General features: G+C 42.1%; 2 protein-coding genes across 2 annotated transcripts; one reads left to right on the top strand and one right to left on the bottom strand.

The window, feature by feature from the left end:
- Positions 1–7,553: 7,553 nt before the first annotated feature.
- On the top strand, positions 7,554–8,557 carry LOC110594300 (voltage-dependent anion-selective channel protein 1-like). The gene is given in 3 exon segments (XM_021705845.1): positions 7,554–7,887; positions 7,980–8,202; positions 8,205–8,557. Coding segments are annotated over 3 exon segments (846 nt in total). The 5' UTR covers positions 7,554–7,617.
- Positions 8,558–21,333: 12,776 nt separating this feature from the next.
- TASL (TLR adaptor interacting with endolysosomal SLC15A4) lies at positions 21,334–22,227 on the bottom strand. Its single transcript, XM_021687919.1, has one exon. It carries the CDS (start codon positions 22,225–22,227, stop codon positions 21,334–21,336), a length of 894 nt encoding a protein of 297 aa, XP_021543594.1.
- Between the last annotated feature and the right edge of the window lie 500 nt (positions 22,228–22,727).

Raw genomic sequence — 22,727 nt, 5'->3', positions numbered from 1 at the left:
TATCCCACAATACCAGGCAGAGAATTATTAATTAATTAATAGCTAATTAATTATGACTAAGAAATGGAAGGGTAATAGTAAGTAATGGTAAGAATGCAGATTCTTCTAGCCAACAATAAATTGTTATTTGACTGTAAAGAAACCACTCATATTTATTAGATACTGGCTATAATCAACAAAAATAATTAAATTCTTCCACAAGGCATCATGTCATTAAGCCATTTGTTAGTGAATGGCTTTGAGTTCTTAGAATCATTGAATCCTATATCTAGAAGAGACTTTTAAAATCATAGTACAGTGTAAATTTTTCAAAATCAACATCGCAAACACAACTCCTTGTTACCAAAGATAATTTGGAAAATACAGGACAAAACTCACATCTTGTCCCATTATCCATTACATACAGTCACCTTGAATATTATGTCCTTTCTTCCAGCCTACTCTCCTTGCAAAGGTGACTCATTTTAGGAAAACAGAACTATAAGTCTTACCGGATATATAATATTATGTCATGATTTCGTGTTTAATATTACAGGGCAATATTTTTCTACACTATTACATAATCTTCACAAATGACATTCTGGATGGTTTTGCAAAATAATTCATCAAATGCAGTACCATGGACTGCTTAAGCATTCTTCATTCTTTAATTAATGTAAAATTGACACATTAATTTTTGTGATCATAAATTACACTGAAATTAGTAATTTATCTAAAAATTGTCTTGCCTATGCAGGTGACATCACCTTACACTGACTCCTTCATTTTGTTTAACTGCTATATTCATCCTCACCTCACAAGATAGAGTAAAAATTAAGTTTTAGTCCAACCTGGTAAATTCCATTAAGTCTAATGAGTCAGGCGGAGTTTTATTTGGATGAGCCTTTACATCTCCTATTGCTCCTGGGGAAGCTATAGGGCTTCCTCTACTTCCCGGCCCTGGGGAAAGAGATGGAGGCCATAGGATGGTATTGATCGGAGCCCAGCCCTGTATGTCCTACCAGCATCTGCTGCTAGAATTGGGAGCCTGTCTTCCTGACAACTTTGCTCAATCTGACTTCCCAGTGGTGCCTGAGACACCTCTGAAGTCTTGATATGTGTCAGCTTTCGCTGCATAAAAACCCCCCCTAAAACAGAGTGGTTTAAACCAACCATTTAGCTCTCGGTTCTGCTGGGCGGTTCTTTGTCTGCATCGGGCTCCAGGGATTTCAGCTGAGCTCATTTGTGCATTTGTGGTCAGCTGCCAGGTCAGCCAGGGGCCGGGTGGCCTCAGAGAGCCCCATTCTCATGTCTGGTGGTAGGCAGAGGCTATTGGGGGTGACTAGTCCACAGATCCCTTGTGATCCAGCAGGCTGGCTCGGACCGTTTTGTATGGCAGCCGAGTTCCAAAAGCAGGAAGAGGGCAAACTCTACTGCGCAATTGCTTTCCAGGCTAACGTTTACATAATGTTTGCACGCATCCCACTGGCTAAAGCAAGTGCAAGAACACACTACCAAAGGGCGTGATAAGGGGGAAGGAGTATTTTGTGGCCATTTTCATAACCTATGACACACTGTGATTGTTATTCAATTGCAGACAAGAGAGCCATAGCAACCCACTCTCATATACTACCCAGTGAGACTCCAGGCAACCCACTGGGGACCTGCAGAAATTTCCCTGTACCATTTAAGAACCAAGGGCAGCTTTGGAGTACTAGCTCTAGTTCTCTCTTTCTGATCACTCCATTGTCCCTTGTTCCTGGGGCAAGTGGGAAAATGACCCCCTGTCAGCCTTATCTTCAACCTCTCTTAAATACCTCCTGTGTCTGCCAGGATTCATAGTTGCACACAAAAGGATTCATGGACGAATTTAGCACAAAATGTGTATTAAAATACGTTAGGTAGACCTTCTTTTTTTAAAAGATTTATTTATTTGAAAGAGAGAGTGCACACAAGCAGGGGTAGGGGCAGAGGGAGAGGGAGAAGCAGACTCCCTGCCAAGCGTGGAGCCCGACACAGGGCTCAGTCTCAGGACCCTGGGATCATGACCTGAGCTGAAGACAGATGCTTAACTGAGCCACCCAGTCGCCCCAAAATATGTTAGACATTCTAAAAGGACCAAAGGATGGACCTAGATGCTTTACTCTCAGGATCAAACTATGAAGAGTTAATACAGTCTGGGAAAATAAAACACACAATCCTATCACAGACCCACCACGGAGGTCTTTGACCTTGGGTGCCAGAAACTCCACCACAGCTGAACATCAAATGCCTCAGCTCTGGTACTTTCCAGATAATCAACTCTTCCCACATGCAACCATTAACTCACATTGCTGCCTCCAGGTTGAAAGCTAAGGTGCTCAAGAAACTGGGTCACTGGGTGTTATGCACAAACAACGAATCATGGAACACTACATCTAAAACTAATGATGTAATGTAGGGGATTAACCTAAGAATAAAAAAAAAAACTGAAAAAAAAAAAAGAAAGAAACTGGGTCACATGCAGAACTCTAGAGGCTGGGAAATGGAGAAATGTCGTTTTTAAACTTCCAGCTTTGATTGTACAGGGAAGTAAGGTGGAAGGTGGTTGCAATGGATCCTAAGGGCTCTACTCTGCAGGATCTATCCTAGCTTCCTATCCTAAACTCCAAGGTTAGAGAAGGGAGATCAGGATGCATAACTGACCATCTACTCCCTCTCTATCCATCTCTGCTACCCTTCCTCCGATCCTGAATGACGGATGGGCCATTTGGGGGTTGGGTTCCCGAAAAACATACCCCATGGCAAGGATCCCTGTGCATTTGATTTGTGAAGGAAGTGCTCTTACGATAAAGGGGTGAAAAAAAAGGGAACAAAACATCAGGATAAAGAAGCAGGAGAAGGCAGGCAAGGTTGCAGTGGCAGGCATAGTCCTTAGGAAGACAGCTGCAGCCTGATCCCGAGGGACAGCTCTGCAGTGTAGTGCCTGGGAGTGGGGCCCAGTTAGAGACAAGGGGCCTAGGCTTTCGTACTAGTGCGTTCTTCAGCTGCTGTTGGCTAAGGGTTGTGTCTCATTCCACTCAGGCTGCTAGACCGGGTGGTTTACACAATGAACATTTATTTCTCACAGTTCTGGAGGCTGGGAAGTCCCAGATGAAGGCGCCAGCAGATGTGGTGTCTGGCGAGGGCCCACTTTCTGGTTCACAGGAGGCCATGTTCTCTCTCTGTCCTCACATGGCAGAAAGGACAAGAACACTCACCAGGGTCTTTTTTATAAGGGCAGTAATCCCATCATGAGGGTCCCCACCCTCATGACCCTGTCACCTCCCAGACATCCCACCTCCTAATACCATCACCTCACAGGTTAGGATTTCAACAAATGAATTTGGGATATGGGGAACGACACACACATTCAGTCCATAACAGGCCACCCCAGAGGTACATAAACTCCCAAGCAGCTCCAGGCCTCTGCACCTGTGGGCAGAGCTGACTTCAAGAGTCCAACGTCAGGCCTCCCACTGACAGGTAGGAAGGAGGCTGAAAGCTAAACACGTCAAAGCTGACTGAGGAGTGTATGGAAACAGTTAAAAGGATCACAGGAGATCTAGGGGAAACGGGACAATGTCCACTCTGGCGTATCTTCTCATTATCAATATCCTACAATCCCCTGGGTCCCGATTTCATTATGTGTGATAGCATAGTGGCTTGGCGTTCAAGACTCACTCGGCCCTCCTTCTGTGCTGCAGTGGCTGGAAAGCAAAAACTGTATTTCCCCAGGCTTCCTTGCGATTGGAATTCTGGGTGTGAGTTCAAATCAGACCATCAGATACATCCATCCAAAACTTAGGAAGTGGAAGCGAGGGGCACCTGGGGGCACAGTCGCTTAGGCGTCGGGCTCTTGCTTTCGGCTCAGGTCACGATCTCGGGATCGTGAGATCGAGCCCTGAATTGGGCTCCCGGCTCAGCGCAGAGTCTGCTTGAGATTCTCTCTCCCTCTGTCTCTGCCCCTCCCCTCTCAGTCTCTAAAGTAAATAAATAAAAAGAAAGTGGAAGCAAGACAGAGGCTGAGACTGTGCTGTGTGTACCATGTTTGGGAGCAGGCGTGGTTGTGTAGGCACGTGGTTTCCTGCGGCCGCTTTAACAGCCTCGGGACCCAGTCATGGTGTTGCGAGACAGGCTGCAGGGCCTTCATTTTGTCTGTGTGGATCACGGCAGGAATGCTGCGCTCCTGGGAGCTCACGGGAGCACTGTCCTGATCCTGACTGTGGCAATAATCACCTAATTCTGGAGCCACGTAAGAGGTAGTATCTGTCTAGATGGCCAGGTTCTGTGGTGAGTCTGCGGAAGTTGTTAGTGAAAGCTCACATGAGAATCCTTTCCCCAGCCCTTTCAACAGTCCTGTAACTGATTCCTGCTCAAACTGGTTCAGGCGCAGCGTGCGCCATATGACTGAACCCTGACCCAAATAATATGCTAATGGAAACTGGAAGAAGGGTGAAATCTTTTTCTCTCAAAAAAATATATCGATGTGCTTTTCTTTCTTGTATTTGAATGATGTGATTTTTGCTTTAGTTGGCCCGCTGATGACCGAACCGAACTGGACATTTTTCTCGACTCAAAAATTCTACCTGAGGAGTCAAAACTTAAGGATTGGGTGGTTTGTTTTTTTTTTCAATCTGTGTGTTTCTGCTGTAACAGCTTCAGCTCCCCATCCCCTTCCCTACACATAGGAAAAACACACCAGACCAGCTTAAAAAGTCAGATACACCTATACAAAAAGTAAAACTACAATGATACATTTTTTTAAGTAGTATCTCTGTTATATATATATATGTTTAGAACTATTTCTTCAGGGTACATTCCCAGAAACAAAATTGCATCATCAACATGTTTCACTCTGAATACTTATTTCATAGCATTTCCTAAAGTTTTGCACCAATGTATTTTCCTTCCGTGATGTAAGATTCCTTTCAAGCATTCATCCATTGCACACTTCCCAAAACTAAGAATCCTGACCAAGCTTTCTTTTTCTTTTTTCTTTTTTTTTTAAGATTTTATTTATTTATTTTTTAGAGAGCGAGCGAGAGAGAAACAGCATGAGAGGGGAGAGGGTCAGAGGGAGAAGCAGGCTCCCCGCTGAGCCGGGAGCCCGATGTGGGACTCGATCCCGGGACCCTGGGATCATGACCTGAGCCGAAGGCAGACGCTCAACCATCTGAGCCACCCAGGCGCCCCAAGCTTTCTTTTTCTAATTTGATTAATAAATGATGGTCTCTTATTGTTGCCTCAATTTGTATTTTTGGTCACTGAGCTCCTCTAACCTTTTACAATATTTATACAACTAAATGTACTTCCATTTGTTAATGGAGTCTTTAAAGCTTGAGAAACTTTTGTACATAGAAAATCATCCCCACCTGCGCTTGGCCTTAATGTTCAGTTCATCAAACATACATGTCTAGTGGGGAAAAAAAAGTGGGAAAGTCATTTTTTCTTAAACACGTTGAGATTAAATGCTGCCCTAATTAAGTTTTCCCAAATGGTTCGTCTCCATAAGAAATTTGGTGTAACTGATTCTTTTGAACACTTTAAATACCTTACAGCAGTTTGAATATTTCAAACACTCTCAACAGCAGAGAGACCGTGAATAAATAACAGTGATTATATATGTCAGATTATTCTACAAAATAACTCCAAGTTCTAGCTTCAGTATCAACCAAGCTGCTGAACTAGGACACCTGGCTCCCTCGGCCAAGATCGCTCTCCAAGAGAGAATATCAAGGTCTGGGTATGGGGGTTCTCAGCAGTTAAATCAGGGCAGTGAGCGGACAACGCTGAGGATGGGAGAAAGATAGGTGCAGACGGACTGATCTCCAGCCCTCACCTTCCCGCTTCACCCCCAGCCTGTGGGGCAGGTGCCTTCTCCAAATGTTGCACAGTTGCAGGGGACGGAGTTATGGAAGGTAGAGCTTCATCGTGAAGAAATAACGTGGTGGAGTGGGGAGTGATTCAATGAGAAGTTCCCCACTCTAGGGGGCTTATCCCCCACCCCCCATAGTGAATCTCTGAACTTATTCGAGTGAACACAGAGTGAGGTCTGGCCTCTGACCCCTTCCCCATAGCCACTGCCAGAAAAAGTAGCCCATATTGCGAGAAATAGGAGTCCACAGGCTGGTACATCAATGTATCTGAAGAGCAGGACTATTTCTTTTTTTTTTTTTAAAGATTTTATTTATTTATTTGAGACAGAGAGAATGAGAGAGAGAGAGCACATGAGAGGGGATAGGGTCAGAGGACGAAGCAGACTCCCTGCCGAGCAGGGAGCCCGATGCGGGACTTGATCCAGGGACTCCAGGATCATGACCTGAGCCGAAAGCAGTCGCTTAACCAACTGAGCCACCCAGGCGCCCGAGCAGGACTATTTCACAGAAAAAGATCATTTCAAAAGATTCCATCTTAAGCAGAAAGAAATATTACAACACAAAGAACAATTGTTTTAAAAATCAGAATAATAAACATAATACAAAATATCTTTATGAGAGCCACATGGAAAGCATCAAGGATATGCAGAGGTTGAAAGTAAATGGATGGGGCGCCTGGGTGGCTCAGTTGGTTAAGCAACTGCCTTCGGCTCGGGTCATGATCCCAGGGTCCTGGGATCGAGTCCCGCATCGGGCTCCCTGCTCTGCGGGGAGCCTGCTTCTCCCTCTCCCACTCCCCCTGCTTGTGTTCCCTCTCTCGCTGTGTCTCTGTCAAATAAATAAATAAAATCTTAAAAAAAAAAAAAAGAGTAAATGGATGGAAGTAGTCATCTCAGGCAAATACTAACCAAAAGAAACCTAAAAAAACGTGGGGGGAGGGGAGAAACCTAGTGTCTATGTTAGTATCAGACAAAATAAATTTTTAAAAACAAAGCACTCTTAGGGTCAGGGAAGGTCCGTACACAATGATAAAGATTCATTTTGCTAAGAAGATATCGAAATTGTAATGACGGATGAATCTAACAAAATAACCTCAAAATATGTAGGGTTAAAATTGATAGAATTACAAGAACAAAAAAGAGAAATTGATACCATCATGGTGGGAAATTTAAATACAGTTCTTTCAATTATCCATAGATTAGGGAGACAAAATTCAGGAAGGGGATTGAAGATCTGAACAACACAATGAAGAATTTTGATCTAATAGGCCTGTAGAGAATTTTACATTCAAAAGCTTGGGAATACGTGTTCTTCTTAACAACATATTTTGTAAATAAGGCAGTTAAAAAATTGGATCATATACTGGGTCACCAAATGAACTTTAACAGTTTTCAAAGCATAGGTATCTTGCAGACTATTTTCTCTGACTACAAGTCAATTAAATTAGAAAGACTGCAAACATGTAATTAACAAATCTATTCACTATTGGGAGTCAGTTTCCCATGGGTCTCATTTCTGCAAGTCTTGCAAGCAGAGACACTGACTCGCTTTTTGCTGGGCTGTCTTTTCGAGGATGTGTGTATAGCCAACAGGCTTGGTAGACAGAGATAGAGTCTTCCTTCAGAGCAAAGGGCAGGTATGCTTCCTCTACAGTATAAAAGATTTGTGTTCCTCCGTCCCTCTCGCTGCAGCCCCCGCGGTAGCAGCCGCTGAGCCCGCCGCCACCGCCCCTGAGCAGAAGATGGCTGTGCCTCCCACATATGCTGATCTTGGCAAGTCTGCCAGGGATGTCTTCACCAAGGGTTATGGATTTGGCTTAATAACACTTGACTTGAGAACAAAATCTGAGAATGGACTGGAATTGACAAGCTCAGGTTCAGCCAACACTGAGACCACCAAAGTGACGGGCAGTCTGGAAACCAAGTACAGATGGACCGAATATGGTCTGACGTTTACAGAGAAATGGAACACTGACAACACACTAGGCACAGAGATCACTGTGGAAGATCAGGTAATGGTCACCCGGGAAGAGACACAGTTTTATTCATTGACCTCTGTTTCCCTGCCTTTTGACTAAACCTGGCAAATTTCTTTTCCGTTCAGCTTGCACGTGGACTGAAGCTGACCTTTGATTCATCCTTCTCACCAGACACTGGGGGAAAAAATGCTAAAATCAAGACAGGGTATAAGCGGGAGCACATCAACCTGGGCTGTGACGTGGATTTCGACATTGCCGGTCCTTCAGTCCGGGGTGCTGTGGTGTTGGGATATGAAAGCTGGCTGGCTGGCTACCAGATGAATTTTGAGCCTGCAAAGTCTCGAGTGACCCGAGCAACTTTGCGGCTGGCTACAAGACTGACGGATTCCAGCTCCACACTAACGTAAACGATGGGACAGAATTTGGTGGCTCCATTTATCAGGTGAACAAGAAGTTAGAGACCGCTGTCAATCTGGCCTGGACAGCAGGAAATAGTAACACTCGCTTTGGAATAGCGGCCAAGTATCAGATCGCCCCTGACACCTGCTTCTCGGCTAAAGTGAACAACTCCAGCCTGATAGGTTTAGGATACACTCAGACCCTAAAGCCAGGTATCAACCTGACCCTATCAGCTCTGCTGGGTGGCAAGAATGTCAATGCTGGCGGCCACAAGCTTGGTCTAGGACTGGAATTTCAGGCATAAATGAATACTGTACAGCAGTTTAATTTTAAACTATGCTGAGCATAGCTACCTTCAGAATTTAGTGTAACTTTTAATGTTGTATGTCTGGGATGCAAGTATTGCTAAGTATCATGTTAGACCTCCAGGTTAAAGATGATTCAGCTTTAAGGTGTTACCCTTTCAGAGGTACAGAAGAAACCCAAGTCCACGAAAAGTCCTTTCAGCTGTAGACTTAGGGGGAGCTTGGTGGCCTCTCCAGAGAGTTCAGGTTTCTTTTTTATCTAGAAATGGCTGCAAATGGAAGCTGATAATTTATAGGCACTTTGTTAATTGGTATGGAGTACATGAATGAAATTATGACTTCCTGAGAATTGAACTGGGTTTCCTACCCAAAGGAAGGAGAGACTCACTGATGGTGTGAAAGAGCCTTTTTTAGACAGATTTTCCTGACCTGTTTCCACCCCAGTCCATCACCTCTTTTACACCAAAAGTAGTCTGCAGGGTGTGGTAGCTGTTTCTTTTGTGCCATTTTGGGGTAGAGAAGATGGATGTGATGAAGCCAGTAATTCAGGACTTAATTCCCTCTCATGTTGTGGTTTTCTGCCCCTGCACCAGAGTATGAAATAGCTTCTAAAAGTCCCAGCTCTGAGCTGGGAAGAGTCTCTGTGACTGTAATCACATTGTGACAACACTCAGAATCTAAACTGGACTTGTTCTATTCTCACCACTTGGTTTATTTTTTAGCCGTTTAATGGGTACATTTTAGAGTCTTCCATTTTGTGTGGAATTAGATCCTCCCCTTCAGATGCTGTAATTAACATCACTTAAAGTAAAACTTGAATACAATATTGAAACCTCAAAAAAAAAAAAAAAAAAGATTTGTGTTCCTTAGAGTTCCTCTCCTGCAACACAACTCGCTGCAAATCCAGGTACTATCTGGCTCCTTTTGCATCACCCTGGAACCGTTGGGGTTTGGGGACCCCGCCTATGAGGGCTGATATGCTGGCTACTGATCATGCTGTGCGTAACAACATCCTTTGTCTCTGACCCAGGCGTCAAATCTTCTTTCGTCATCCATGAAACGAAGATAGGTTACCTTGTTGGCTCATAAGTAGGGTAAAATGTCTGATCGTTCATGATGAATGACATCCATATTTTCAGAAATTTTAAAAACACACTGCTAAATAAGTCATAATGAAAATCATGTCTAAAAATAAATTATAAAAATACTACATGTCAGAACTTAAGGAATATAGCAAAAGTCATGCCATAAAGGAAATCTTATAGCCTTAAATACTTCTCTTAGATGGGCACCTGGGTGGCTCAGTCAGTCTAAGCGCCCGACTCTTGATTTCGACTCAGGTCATGGTGGAGCTCCAAGTCTGGCTCTGTGCTTAAGGCGGAGTCTGCTTGAGATTCTCTTTCTCCTCTTCCTCTGCCCCTCCCTCCACCCCACATTCAAGCACGCATGCACATGCGTGCTCTCTCAAAAAAATTACTTCTCTCAGAGAAAGAAAAGCTGCAAATTAATTAGACGTTTGAAAAAAATAGATTAAACCTAAAGAAAGAATAAAAATAGAGTGTAAATCAATGAGAGAAAACACAGAAGAACAACAAAGACAAAAATTGATCCTTCGGGGAGAAAAAAACATTACAAAGTAGACATACTTCCAGCAAGATTCAAGAAAGAGAGAGGAGGACCCAAAATAAAAATGATAAATGAAAAAGAGGAACCTAACCCAGATAAAACAGAGATGAGAAAGATTAATAATGAGTGTGAGGTATACACATTGTAATGAATTAGGCAAAAGTGGACAAATTCCTAGGGGAAAAAAAACCAGAATTGACTTGAGAACAGTATTGTAAGCTTGAATTGTCTTGCTAATATTATAGGAATTAAAGATTTAAAATAATTTAAAATCTTCCTTTCAAGCAAACACCAAACCCAGAAGAGATCATCTCAATCTCATGCAAACTGAAATGATGTCAAGATCTGTCAAGGGTAGGAATTGACAAGATGTCTTACATATCGCTGTGGAGAATGGATTTATCTCCTTACTTTGAAAATTCATGTAGCCTATGACCCAGCAATTCAACTCTTAGGTGTGCACCCAAGAGAAACTCATAAATACACCCACACGGTGCCACCAGGCTGACAGGGAGGTCAGTGGGAAACGTAGAAAATTATCATTGAGGTTTATATGAAACATGTACAGGAAAAAGAGGCAGAGAAGTCTCCCAAGTCTTAACACTCTTGCTACGTAGTTTTGTCATTTATTGAATACTGTGAATCTACTACCATTTATTTATTTTATCATATGGTAATGTCTTATTTTGTAATAAACCATTTTGTATATAAAAAAGGAAGAATATTAAGTGTAATTAAGAACTAGATTTTCGGAGCATCTGGGCGACTCAGTGGTTAAGCATCTGCCTTCAGCTCAGGTCATGATCCCAGGGTCCTGGGATCGAGCCCCGCATCGGGCTCCCTGCTCAGTGGGGAGCCTGCTTCTCCCTCTCCCTCTGCTGCTCCCCCTGCTTATGCTCTCTTGCTCTATCTCTCTCTCTCATAAATAATAAATAAAAATCTTTAAAAAAAATTAATAAAAAGAACTGGATTTTCATTACTCAGGCAGAAATGGTAAATGTGTAACTTTAGAAGAAACATTTGTCATCAACCATGGGGATCACAAAAGTATTACTGACTACATGGAAATAGAAATCTGCTGAAGAGGCATCAGCATCTACTACAAAGTTTTATAGTTATTTAAGACTACCTGCAAAAGATCGAAGGAACGTGACATATCACTTTTCAGTGAGATCAAATACCCATTCTAAATTAATTTTACTAATTTTCAGTTCCAAATTTTCTTGTGCATGTATAAAAAAGCTAATGTAAGCATTATAAATATGCTTGTACCATGAACAGAAGAGGAATTTCTTGGAAGTGAAATGACCCCGGATGCTTCAAGTAGAAAATCGGTTAATTCCAAGAATCGTTCATTTTTTTCCATTCAATTTATGCAATTAAAGTAAAGCTTGGAGTGCTAATTCTGTTGAAGATAAACATCTGACATTAGTATCAATGGTATTACAAATCAATTAAAAAGTTAAACTTTGAAGACAAAGTTTTTACTTTTATAGGATAAAATAATGGCTAATTTTGGTAGAGCAAAGAATCATGGTAAGAACAGTGTTTTTCACTAAATTAAGAAACCTATAAAACAAAAAGATATTCAGAATAGATCATAGTGAACACAAAATTCCTAATTGCATCCAAATAAGGAGTAATATTCTACCAACTGAAATGAAAGTTGTAAATACTTTTAAGTATTTTAATAAAGACACAGGATAAGTGAACTATAAAATGTAATAAAGCTGACATTGAAAACTAAAAATACTTTAACATGGTAATATGAGTTTTCTCTGCTTCCTATCATCAATCAGATTGTAGAAATGCTGGCACTTTTGAAAAACTCCTTTGTAAATCAACCTAAGTATCTTCATTAATATTGAACTTTTATGTAAATTAGCCCTCTCAAATGTGGTTGCATTTCATTCAAAATGCAGTGGTTTTTCCATTGGAAACCATTGGAGCTCCTAGATGAAAATTGCAAAAAGGAAGGCTGGAAATTTATCTTTGAAAAAAAAAAAAAAAGGAGGAACTAAACAAATGGAATGACAATAGCACAAATAGTATGCAAGATTTAATTTTGATATTCTATTTTTGGGCTTTGGAATATCTCAACTTGTGGAAAAAATCCTTTGGTGGAGCTCTAGTTTTTAACTGGATAAATTTATTATCTTTATCAGCATAAAATCAAGAAGGCTTTAATTTTGTAGCATTGAAATTTGGCAAACATTCCCAAGTATCATAGGTAGAGACAATGTACTGGACTCAGTTTCTCTTGTAAAAATACTTATTGAAAAATCGAGTCAAAGATATCATCTGGAAAATATACTTTTTCGATATTTTTTAAAGATTGTAATACTTGCTTTTTAGCAGTTGGAAGGATATTATCTCAGATAAAAATGTTAGGCAACCAACCATTATGTGCCTTCTCGTGGAAGGACACAACACTACCCGTGAATTCTTCTTGAAAACAAAAAATCCTGCAACTGATTAAGCCTCTAGATCTAACTAATAATTTAAAAGAAATACAGGGGACAGAAAAATACTCTGGGAATGCAGTCAGCAAAATCTAAGAGTAAAGTGACCAAGTTAGTTTCCCAACTGTAAGGAAAACAACTAAACAAGGATGAAGGTTGAAAGACACTTGAAACATATCAGCCAATTGCAATATATTGACTTTATTTAAATCCTGATTCAAGCAAAGAAATAGAAATTTGCCAGACACTGTGGAAGTCACTCCTGTGTTCCACCCTAATCACAGCCTCCTCTTCCTTCCAAAAGTAACCACGATCTTGACCTCTAAACTAATCATATCCTTATCCTTCTTAATAGTTGTATCACCCCTAGACATTCTAGTTTAGTCTTGCTAGAGAGTATGATGCTAAGCGAAATAAGTCAGTCAAAGACAAATACCATATGATCTCACTCATATGTGGAATTTAAGAAACAAAACAGATGATCATTTTGCAGGGGGGAGAGGGAAACAAAGCATAAGGGACTCTTAAAGATAAAGAACAAACTGAGGGTTGATGGGTGGGGAATGGGCTAGATGGGTGATGGGTATTAAGGAGGGCCCTTGTGATGAGCACTGAAACCGATATTGCACTGTATGTTAACTAGAATTTAAATAAAAAATTTGGGGGGGCGCCTGGGTGGCTCAGTCGTTAAGCGTCTGCCTTCGGCTCAGGTCATGGTCCCAGGGTCCTGGGATCGAGCCCCACATCGGGCTCCCTACTCGGCGGGAAGCCTGCTTCTTCCTCTCCCACTCCCCTGCTTGTGTTCCCTCTCTCGCTGTGTCTCTCTCTGTCAAATAAATAAATAAAATCTTTAAAAAAAATAAAATAAATAAATAAATAATTTGAAAAGAAAAAAAAATTTATTATAAGGAATTGACTCATGCAATTAGGGTGGCTGACAAGTCCCAGGATCTGCAGTCAGACAACTGGAGAGCCAGGAGGGCTGGTGTGTGGTTCCGGCCTGAATCTGAAAGCCTGGGAAGCAGGAGACCCAAGGCTCTCAGGGGGCTGGCAGGCTGGAGACCCAGGAAGAGCCATGTTTCAGTTTGAGTCTGAGGGCAGGAAAAGCCAAATGTCCCTGTTCAATGGCCATCAAGCAGGAGAAATTCTCTGTTACCTGGGGGAGGGTCAACTTTTTGTTCTATTCAGGCCTTCAGCTGATCGGCTGAGGGCCATACGCATAAGGGAGGCAATCTGCTTTACTCAGTCTACTGATTCGAATGCTTCTGTCATGCCCAAATGCCCTCACAGACACATCCAGAATCATGTTGGACCAAATATCTGGGCACTCAGTTGCCCAGTCTAGTTGACACATGAAATGAACCATCACAGTATCCTGTGGACAAGACACAGAAATGAGAACTAGATGAAAAGACAGTCTACAATCTGTGATCCATAGATGAGAAGTTTGTTGATGGACCAGTGTTGGTATGGCAGGAGACTTATGACAAATGAATGACTTATACAGAGTCCTTTTCAGTGTAAGACCATGTGCTTCAACTGAATTATGCTCCACATAACACTGGATGCCTAGGGCGCCTGGGTGGCTCAGTCGTTAAGCGTCTGCCTTCGGCTCGGGTCATGATCCCGGGGTCCTGGGATCAAGTCCCACATCGGGCTCCCTGCTCAGCGGGAAGCCTGCTTCTCCCTCTCCCACTCCCCCTGCTTGTGTTCCTGCTCTCGCTATCTCTCTCTCTGTCAAATAAAAAAACAAACAAACAAAAAAACTTAAAAACCACTGGATGCCTAAAAAACAGTAAGAGTCTCATTTATTTGGTGAGGATATTCTTCCCCCTGGAAGAGATATAGCTTACAAGGAGTAATAGATAGTGTTAAGTGTTTCTTCTGTATTGACATTTGCATGTGTGTAGCTCTCCATATTTCCCATCCCAGCGGAAGCTGGAGTGGGATGGGGTCTCAGAGCATCCTCCTCACAGAGTGTGTGTGACTTAAACTTTTTACAGTCCTCCTTCCTATGGAAAGTTGTATCGTTAAGTGACAAAAGCCAGGACAAGATAGTAGAATACCATTTGCCTAAAAATACTGATCTATACCTTTGTTTAAGTGTAGAGTACTATGAGACTTGCTCTTTGGGAAATCAAAAGACAAGGGGGTGCTGAAGTAAGGAGTTTTCTCTCTTTGAACTTCTTTTGTGCAATGTGCAATGTTCTTATTCATTAGCATTTCATCAAATCAGAGGGATGTATTTGAAATTTCAGAAATTTGCATTTTACCAAATAAATAACAAAAGAGAGAGAGAGAGGGAGAAGAAAAGTAGGGAGGGAAAGGAAGGAGGAGGGAGAAAAGACACAGAAGAAAAGGAAAGAAAGGAATGGAGCAGGGGAGGGAAGCAGAAGGATGGGAGGAACGGGAAAGAACAAGAAAGAAAATGAAGGGGGGCACCCGGGTGGCTCAGTCCATTAAGTTTCTGACTCTTGATTTCAGCTCAGGTCATCTCAGGGTGGTGAGATTGAGCCCCGCATCTGGCTCCATGCTGACTTTGGAGCCTGCTTAAGATTCTCTCTCTCCCTCTATCACTCCCCACCCCCTGCTCACATTCACACTCTTAAAGAAAGAAAGAAAGAAAGGAAAAGAAAGAGAAAGAAAGAAAAGAAGGAAGGAAGGAAAGACAGGAAGACAGAAATCAGTGTTGTGCAAAGGAGGGGAGAGGTTTCAGTACCAAATGTGCCTTAGCCACACATCATGCCAACTCTGAGATTAAGACCAAGTCAAAGTCAAAGCCAGGCTTGATTACTCAAGTCCATACTGAAGGTACCCCATCCCTACCCCTTTCCTGCTTCTCAGTGTGCTTAGTAAAGAAGGTTCTAGTCATAGCCCTCTAATAGGGGCTGAGGGTCAAAAAGTAAGAAAATAAATAAAACAAGATATGGGCTAGGACTGCAGATGTTGAACTGGGATAAATTGAAAGGAAAATTATTCAGCATATCTTAAATAGTCATTGCCCATGTCTTACCACACTAGTGTGCATTGTTTGCTACATTTTGTACCACACCAATAAGCTCTTTAAACAGGGACCGGGACAACCTCATCTTTGTATAATAGTTCGTGCTGAATAAATATTAGTTGGATTTCTTTGAATTTAAAGTGAGTAAATGAAAGTCTGGCAGGTGATTATCAGGATAGACAAGTGAAATAGTAGTGACACATAATTTTGTCTGATGGCATATTTGCCTTTCTGATGGTTAATTTTATGTGTCAATGAGTATTACAAGTGAAACACACACAGGGGAGTAGGCCCTGTTCTCCGCCAGCTTACTAGATTGTTGGGGAGACCTAGCAAGTAACTAGGTGACAAGTGACAAAGCCCCTTATTAGGCAGCAAGTTGGCAAAGTGGCACAAACAGAAACACAATTATCAATGATTGCAACTCAAGTGTGATATGGGCTAAAAGTAGATGGGTTAGGAGGTGGTGGACAGTGGGGGAGCCCAGCGCAGATGCCAAAGGGAAGTGATGGTTTAGATGACTCTTGAAGAGCAAGATAGGATCTGGGTAGGCGGATGGGAGAGGTGTTTCATGCAAAAGCGTGTGTTTCATGCCACGGGGAGCTCCGAGTCCACAGCTACAATGGAAGCTGCATGAATGCACCAACGGCAGGATGCTAGTTTGCTATGGCTCATGTAACGAATGGCCACAGAATTAGTAGCTTAAAATAAAACAAACCTATTATCTTAGGGTTATGGAGGTCAAAAGTCCAAAATGATTCCCACTGGGCTAAAATCGACGTGTTGGTAAGGCTGAGTTCCTTCTGGAGGTTACAGGGGAAGAAATGGTTTGCTTACCCTTTACAGCTTCTAGAAGCTACCCACACGCCGGGGCTCCTGGCTGCACAACAAAGCGACCACGACCATCAATGGAACTTGGCCTGCCCTGCCCATCCCGCTTCCCTTTTATAAGGACCCTTAGGACTCCATCGGGCCCACCTGGATAATTGAGGCTAACGTGCTCACCTTAAGATTCTTCAAGTAATCACATCTGCTAAGTTCCTTTTGCCTTGTACAGGAACATTCACAAGTTCCAGGCATCAAAATATGAATATTTGCCAGGGCAAGAGGGTGGTGGTGGACAGTATTCTGTCTACCACAGAAAGGACCATTTTTCCCCCTCCTGATTGTCAGAAATTTGCCTTTCCACTCTTAATTCTTATTCAAGATGAATAAGTCCATGTTTGCTTATATGTAAAATAGATGGTTTCCTTTTCTGCCTGTTGTCATCCCATGCTGTATATCTTGATTTGTCCATATACATTAATCCACTTTTTCTTATGCTCATTTTAGATATCCTTTTCTGGATTCTAATTCTATTTTTATCTTTCTTTTAAAATATGTTTATTCATTATAAACGTGGTATCGGCTTGTTCTAGAAAATCTGAATAACAGCAAAGCAGAAAGTTGTCCTCAGTCCCCAAATATTCAGGTAACGTTTATGAATGAATTTATTGCCGGTCTTTTCTCCATGTACTTTTTAAAAATGGAACTATGATTAACATACAGTGTTATATTAGTTTTAGGTGTATAATATAACGAATCAACACTTCTATACATTGCTCAGTGCTCATCAAGATTCCATGTATTTTTTTTTTCATTTCTCTGAGCAGGGTTCACATCTTTTTTTTTTTAAGATTTTATTTATTTATTTGACAGAGAGAGAGACAAAGCGAGAGAGGGAACACAAGCAGGGGGAGTGGGGGAGGGAGAAGCAGGCTTCCCGCGGAGCAGGGAGCCCGATGCAGGACTCAATCCCAGGACCCTGGGACCATGACCTGAGCCGAAGGTAGACACTTAACAACTGAGCCACACAGACACCCCGATCACATCATCTTTGAATAAAATATTGTATCTTTGTTTGTTTCAACGACACTGTAACAGAGGGAGAAGTTCTAAAACTAGTAGATTTATAATGTTCGTCTGGGGAACAATCTATTAGTTTTTCTTCCTCATATACTATTTGATGATGTCCAATATTTTGTGGACATTTTTGTCTGTTGTGGAACATTGGGCCAATAGACTGAGGAACTTGTCTGTATTAACAGTAAGGTCTCTCTCTCTCTGAGTTTTAACTGTTAACCTGAAGTTTGACATTCAAGAAATATGATTCAGATTATTTGCCTTTCTGAGGGCCTGTAACCTCCAGAAGGAACTCAGCCTTACCAACACGTCGATTTTAGCCCAGTGGGAATCATTTTGGACTTTTGACCTCCATAACCCTAAGATAATAGGTTTGTTTTATTTTAAGCTACTAATTCTGTGGCCATTCGTTACATGAGCCATAGCAAACTAGCATCCTGCCGTTGGTGCATTCATGCAGCTTCCATTGTAGCTGTGGACTCGGAGCTCCCCGTGGCATGAAACACACGCTTTTGCATGAAACACCTCTCCCATCCGCCTACCCAGATCCTATCTTGCTCTTCAAGAGTCATCTAAACCATCACTTCCCTTTGGCATCTGCGCTGGGCTCCCCCACTGTCCACCACCTCCTAACCCATCTACTTTTAGCCCATATCACACTTGAGTTGCAATCATTGATAATTGTGTTTCTGTTTGTGCCACTTTGCCAACTTGCTGCCTAATAAGGGGCTTTGTCACTTGTCACCTAGTTACTTGCTAGGTCTCCCCAACAATCTAGTAAGCTGGCGGAGAACAGGGCCTACTCCCCTGTGTGTGTGTGCACACACATGTGTCTTCCCTACCTGTGTTTAATGCACTGTGTTCCAACCCCCCCCCCTCAAAATAGCATCAAAATAAGGCTCACTGGAAAAGATAAACCAGTCTCTTTTGTAACGAGTTATTTCTCAGTAAATAAGCAAAAAAAAATATCCGTGATATTTCATTATAATGTACTTTATTATACTAACATGTTAGAAGAAATTAAGCTCATTTATTCAGTTATTTTTCTCCTTGAGGAGGAACTCTCAATAGCACTTGATTCTAGTCAGAAGTAGTTGGTTTTCATACTGACGGTTTCTCACTTCGACCACCAGATGTATCCATTTGACATACATTAATTGGGTGCCTACTATGTGTAAATAGTGTTTGAGACCTGGAGAAACAAATGAGTAAATCAAAGCTTATGTTCTTGGGAGGGGATGAAGATGTGCAAATATAATCAAGCGAAACAATGAAGAAAAAAATGATGTAGCGTGATGGTGAAGGGATTGAGTTCTTTCCCTTTGGAGAGGAAAACCAGTCTTTAATGAGAAAAAACATGGTGGTCAACAGGAGAGCAGGTGGTAGCACTTAAGGACCAGGACTTTGAATTTCAATAGAACTGGATTCAAATCCAAGTACACCACCCACTGTTAGCCCTACCACAAATTACTTAACTTCCCCGAGCCCAGCGGGCTCATCTCTGAAAAAAGGGATAATAGGCATTTGCCCTCATAGGTGGTGAGGATTCTGTAAGATAATTCGTGCAAAATACTTAACATGGTGCCAGACACATACCGAGCAATTAATAAGAGCAGCTATTACTTCCGTAAATTTAAAACTGAATAAAATATCTGAATAATCATTTCAAAACCAGGTTTCCTTACTCAAGATTATATGTTGTAAAACATTAATTTATAAAAATAGTGACAAATGTAGAAGATGCTGTTTTGCTCCATCCGGATCACTGCTTCCGTATGAGGCTCTCCTTCCCCCAGCAACTACTTCCCACTTGGAGAATGTTGCCCTGAACTGAACTGCCTCAACTCAAGTTATGCCCCCTTCTGGCCAAGATGGAGAACCACAGCCAACCGTCTAATTTCAATTTGGATCCATTTTGAAGGGCCATCCCAGCTCCAGAGCTTCCTGAGATGGCCTGAGACCTCTGTGGAAACCTTTTCTGTTTCCTCACTCCCCAGGAAGCTACTGCCTCAGGCTTCATCTCCGTCACCTTCCCAAGGAAGCTCAATTAAGTCCAGCAACCATTGTATGGGCAAGGCCCTACTGGGGAGCATGGTTGGCAAACTTTGTCCGTAAGAGGACAGATAGTGTTTCAGACTCCTGTGGGCCATACTTTCTCTGTCGTGTTTATCCAACTCTGCCATTCGAGTGTGAAAGCAGCCATTGACAATACATAAATGAATGGGTGTGGCTGAATTACAGTAAAGCCTGATTTTATGGACACTGAATTTGAGTATCTTAAGTCCACCTGTCAAATACTTTTTGATGGTTTTTCCATTTTTATTTTTTTTAAAGATTTTATTTATTTATTTGACAGAGAGAGACACAGCGAGAGAGGGAACACGAGCAGGGGGAGTGGGAGAGGGAGAAGCCGGCTTCCTGTGGAACAGGGAGCCCGATGCGGGGCTCGATCCCAGGACTCTGGGATCATGACCTGAGCCAAAGGCAGTTGCTTAATGACTAAGCCACCCAAGTGCCCCGGTTTTTCCATTTTTAAATGATAGAAGAAATTCTGAGCTCATGGGGGTTCAAAAAGGGTGTAACTAGATTTATGGTGATCATTTTGCAATTGATACATTAACTCATGGTATACGCCTGAAACTAATGTAATGTTATGTCAATTATATCATAATTTTAAAAAATAGGCAGCAGACTAGATAAGGCCAGTGAGCCATGTTTTGCCATCCCTTAAGCGAGAAGAATGGGGTAGAGCAGTGAGGTGCTCATGAAGCTACCATTCTAGGGCATGAGTTGACAGAATTTGCTATGATGGTCCCCTAGAGCTTGTAACCTTGTTTGGAGGATGCAGAAGACCCCTTCCTGGCTCCAGAAGGGTCAAGAGAAAGTGGAGGGAAAAAATGATTGGGGGGGCGGATTAACATTCATAACTTCTTTAGAAGCTTAGTACCACCAAGAAAATCATATGTAGCAGAATAAAAGGAATTATTTTAATATTCACGATGTGAGGGGTACCTGACTGGCTCAGTCGGTGGAGCATGCGACTCTTGGTCTCAGGGTTGTAAGTTCAAGCCCCAAGTTGGGTGGAGAGAGGACTTAAAAATAAGATCTTAAAAAGAAAAATTCACGATGTGATACTTTCCATTTAGAAAACTTCATCTTCACTAGTAAACAGAACTAGAAGGTTAGAGTGGCCATAGCTAAGTAATCATTAAAAAAAAAAAAAAAACCACAATTGCAATTTGCTACTCTTCGAATGTTTATAAAGAATATATAGATTTTAAATGATCTGATAAAGAATGGAGAAAAGAAATAGAAATAGAATTTCACAACTGTTGGAAACCTGTCTTTCTACCCAAACATAGCACCCTTCTATAGTCCATTCTTCTCAAGAAGAAACAACTTGGAGGAATTTATTTGCTTAACAAACATTAACTCTTGACCCTGAAACCTTTGGCTTTTTGTTTTCCCATGGTGTATGTTCTTGTTTGGCTTGGCTTCTTTTTAAACTTCTGTACTCCTTTAAATCATACCTTTTCTTTTGGGGTCGGTTTTATTTTTGCTTCGTTGCTGTACAACAACCATAAAGACTAATTTCAGGGCTCCTCTTTCCACACGCCTTCATCACATGTAATGGTTAAGATTTCCTCTGAATTCACACCTGACCTCCATCCAACCTTTACTTCTCTAGCTTTGGACTGCGCTTCACACCCAACTCCTGCACATTCTCGGAATCAATGAAGAAAGTGTTGCTCTAGCTTGGAGTAGTTGAGAGGCATCCTCTCTATGGATTCACGTTGCTATACTGAGAAATATGGAGACTAGGTGTGCTGATTTCACTTGATACCAGCTGTAATAGACAGTTAATGACTATGTCCTTGGCTTTGGAGGTCTCCAGATTCTTCTCTCTAGACACTTGGAGACTAATTTGATCCACACTTGTCATGATGAGTTCAGATGCCAGGATCTGGGTGGGAGAACTGTCGTGAAACTCAGTGTCCATAATGTACTGCTGATATAACTCGGCCACCTTCTGCTCCAGGTATTCATTCAGCACTGCATTAGACATAGGCTTCTGCATTTGCAGGCTGCTTTTCTCTTTGATGCTGGTTATTCTCCAGTAGGATGAATACTGCTGGATAGGTTTTTGGGGAAAGTAGCTGGGTTGAGGGGAAATGGAATCCTCCATGGGCAAAGGAATCTCAGATGATTTCAGCAAAGGGCCGTATTCAAAACTGCTCTGAGGGGGGAATTCTGTTGTCACTGAATTAATAGCCATCACCTGGTCCCCTGCAATATGTAAGTCATTGTAATTCTTGCAAATACTTTGGCAGGAAGGTGGGACCAAGTAGGTCTCTCGGCTGGAGTCTCTACATATTTCGACCGCAGCCACGTTGGGACTTTCAAACACAGGGTTGGGGTTCGTCTGCAGCATTGTGGCTCTCGGATTTCTACTGTGTTGGCTCTCTCTTGAATGCACGGAAGAAATAAATTTGTCCGAGGATTTGCAGCTCACATACAGACTTCGGACTTGGGTTTCATCCACCGAGCAGTAGGAATGAGTAACAGATTTTGTCTCTTCTTCCTTCTCCTCAGCCACCTGCTCATTATAAGATGAACAGCTCCAGTGGATGTCTTTCTGGTAGGCAAGTCCACTGAGATACCCTTCTGACAGCATTCTGGAAAGAGAGTTGATAAGTAACAATGGGGGAAATGAAGATTGGAATTGTAAAAATGAGCAGTTGGTGATAGCCAAAATAAAGGGGGGCACCCGGGTGACTCAGATGGTTAAGCCTCTGCCTTCGGCTCAGGTCATGATCCCAGGGTCCTGGGATCGAGCCCCGTGTTGGGCTCTCTGCTCAGCGGGGAGTCTGCTTCTCCCTCTGACCCATGCTCTTTTCTCTCTCTCTCTCTCCCTCATTTAATTTTTTTAAAAAATAGAGGACAACAAAGCAGGTGATTTCATTCATCTACCAAGCCATTAATAATGATGTGCGTGCTGTGTACCAGGACTATGGCCTATGGTAGAGAGAAAAAGAGAACAGAGTTGTGTCGCAAGAAGGTTCTACTATGGGAGAAAAATTGGGTGCAGACAATTCCAATATTACATCACTGAAGATTCGAAGAGTGATGGACACTAAGGAAGCACAGAAGAGTCCCTAACACAGCCTGGGGCAA

This window comes from Neomonachus schauinslandi, chromosome X, assembly GCF_002201575.2.
Source record: "Neomonachus schauinslandi chromosome X, ASM220157v2, whole genome shotgun sequence".
Lineage (NCBI taxonomy): Eukaryota > Metazoa > Chordata > Mammalia > Carnivora > Phocidae > Neomonachus > Neomonachus schauinslandi.
This window is presented reverse-complemented; position numbering and strand designations above follow the sequence as displayed.

Excerpts from the sequence above, each read along its gene's own strand:
- TASL (XM_021687919.1), bottom strand. The coding sequence starts at position 22,227 with ATGCTGTCAGAAGGGTATCTCAGTGGACTTGCCTACCAGAAAGACATC.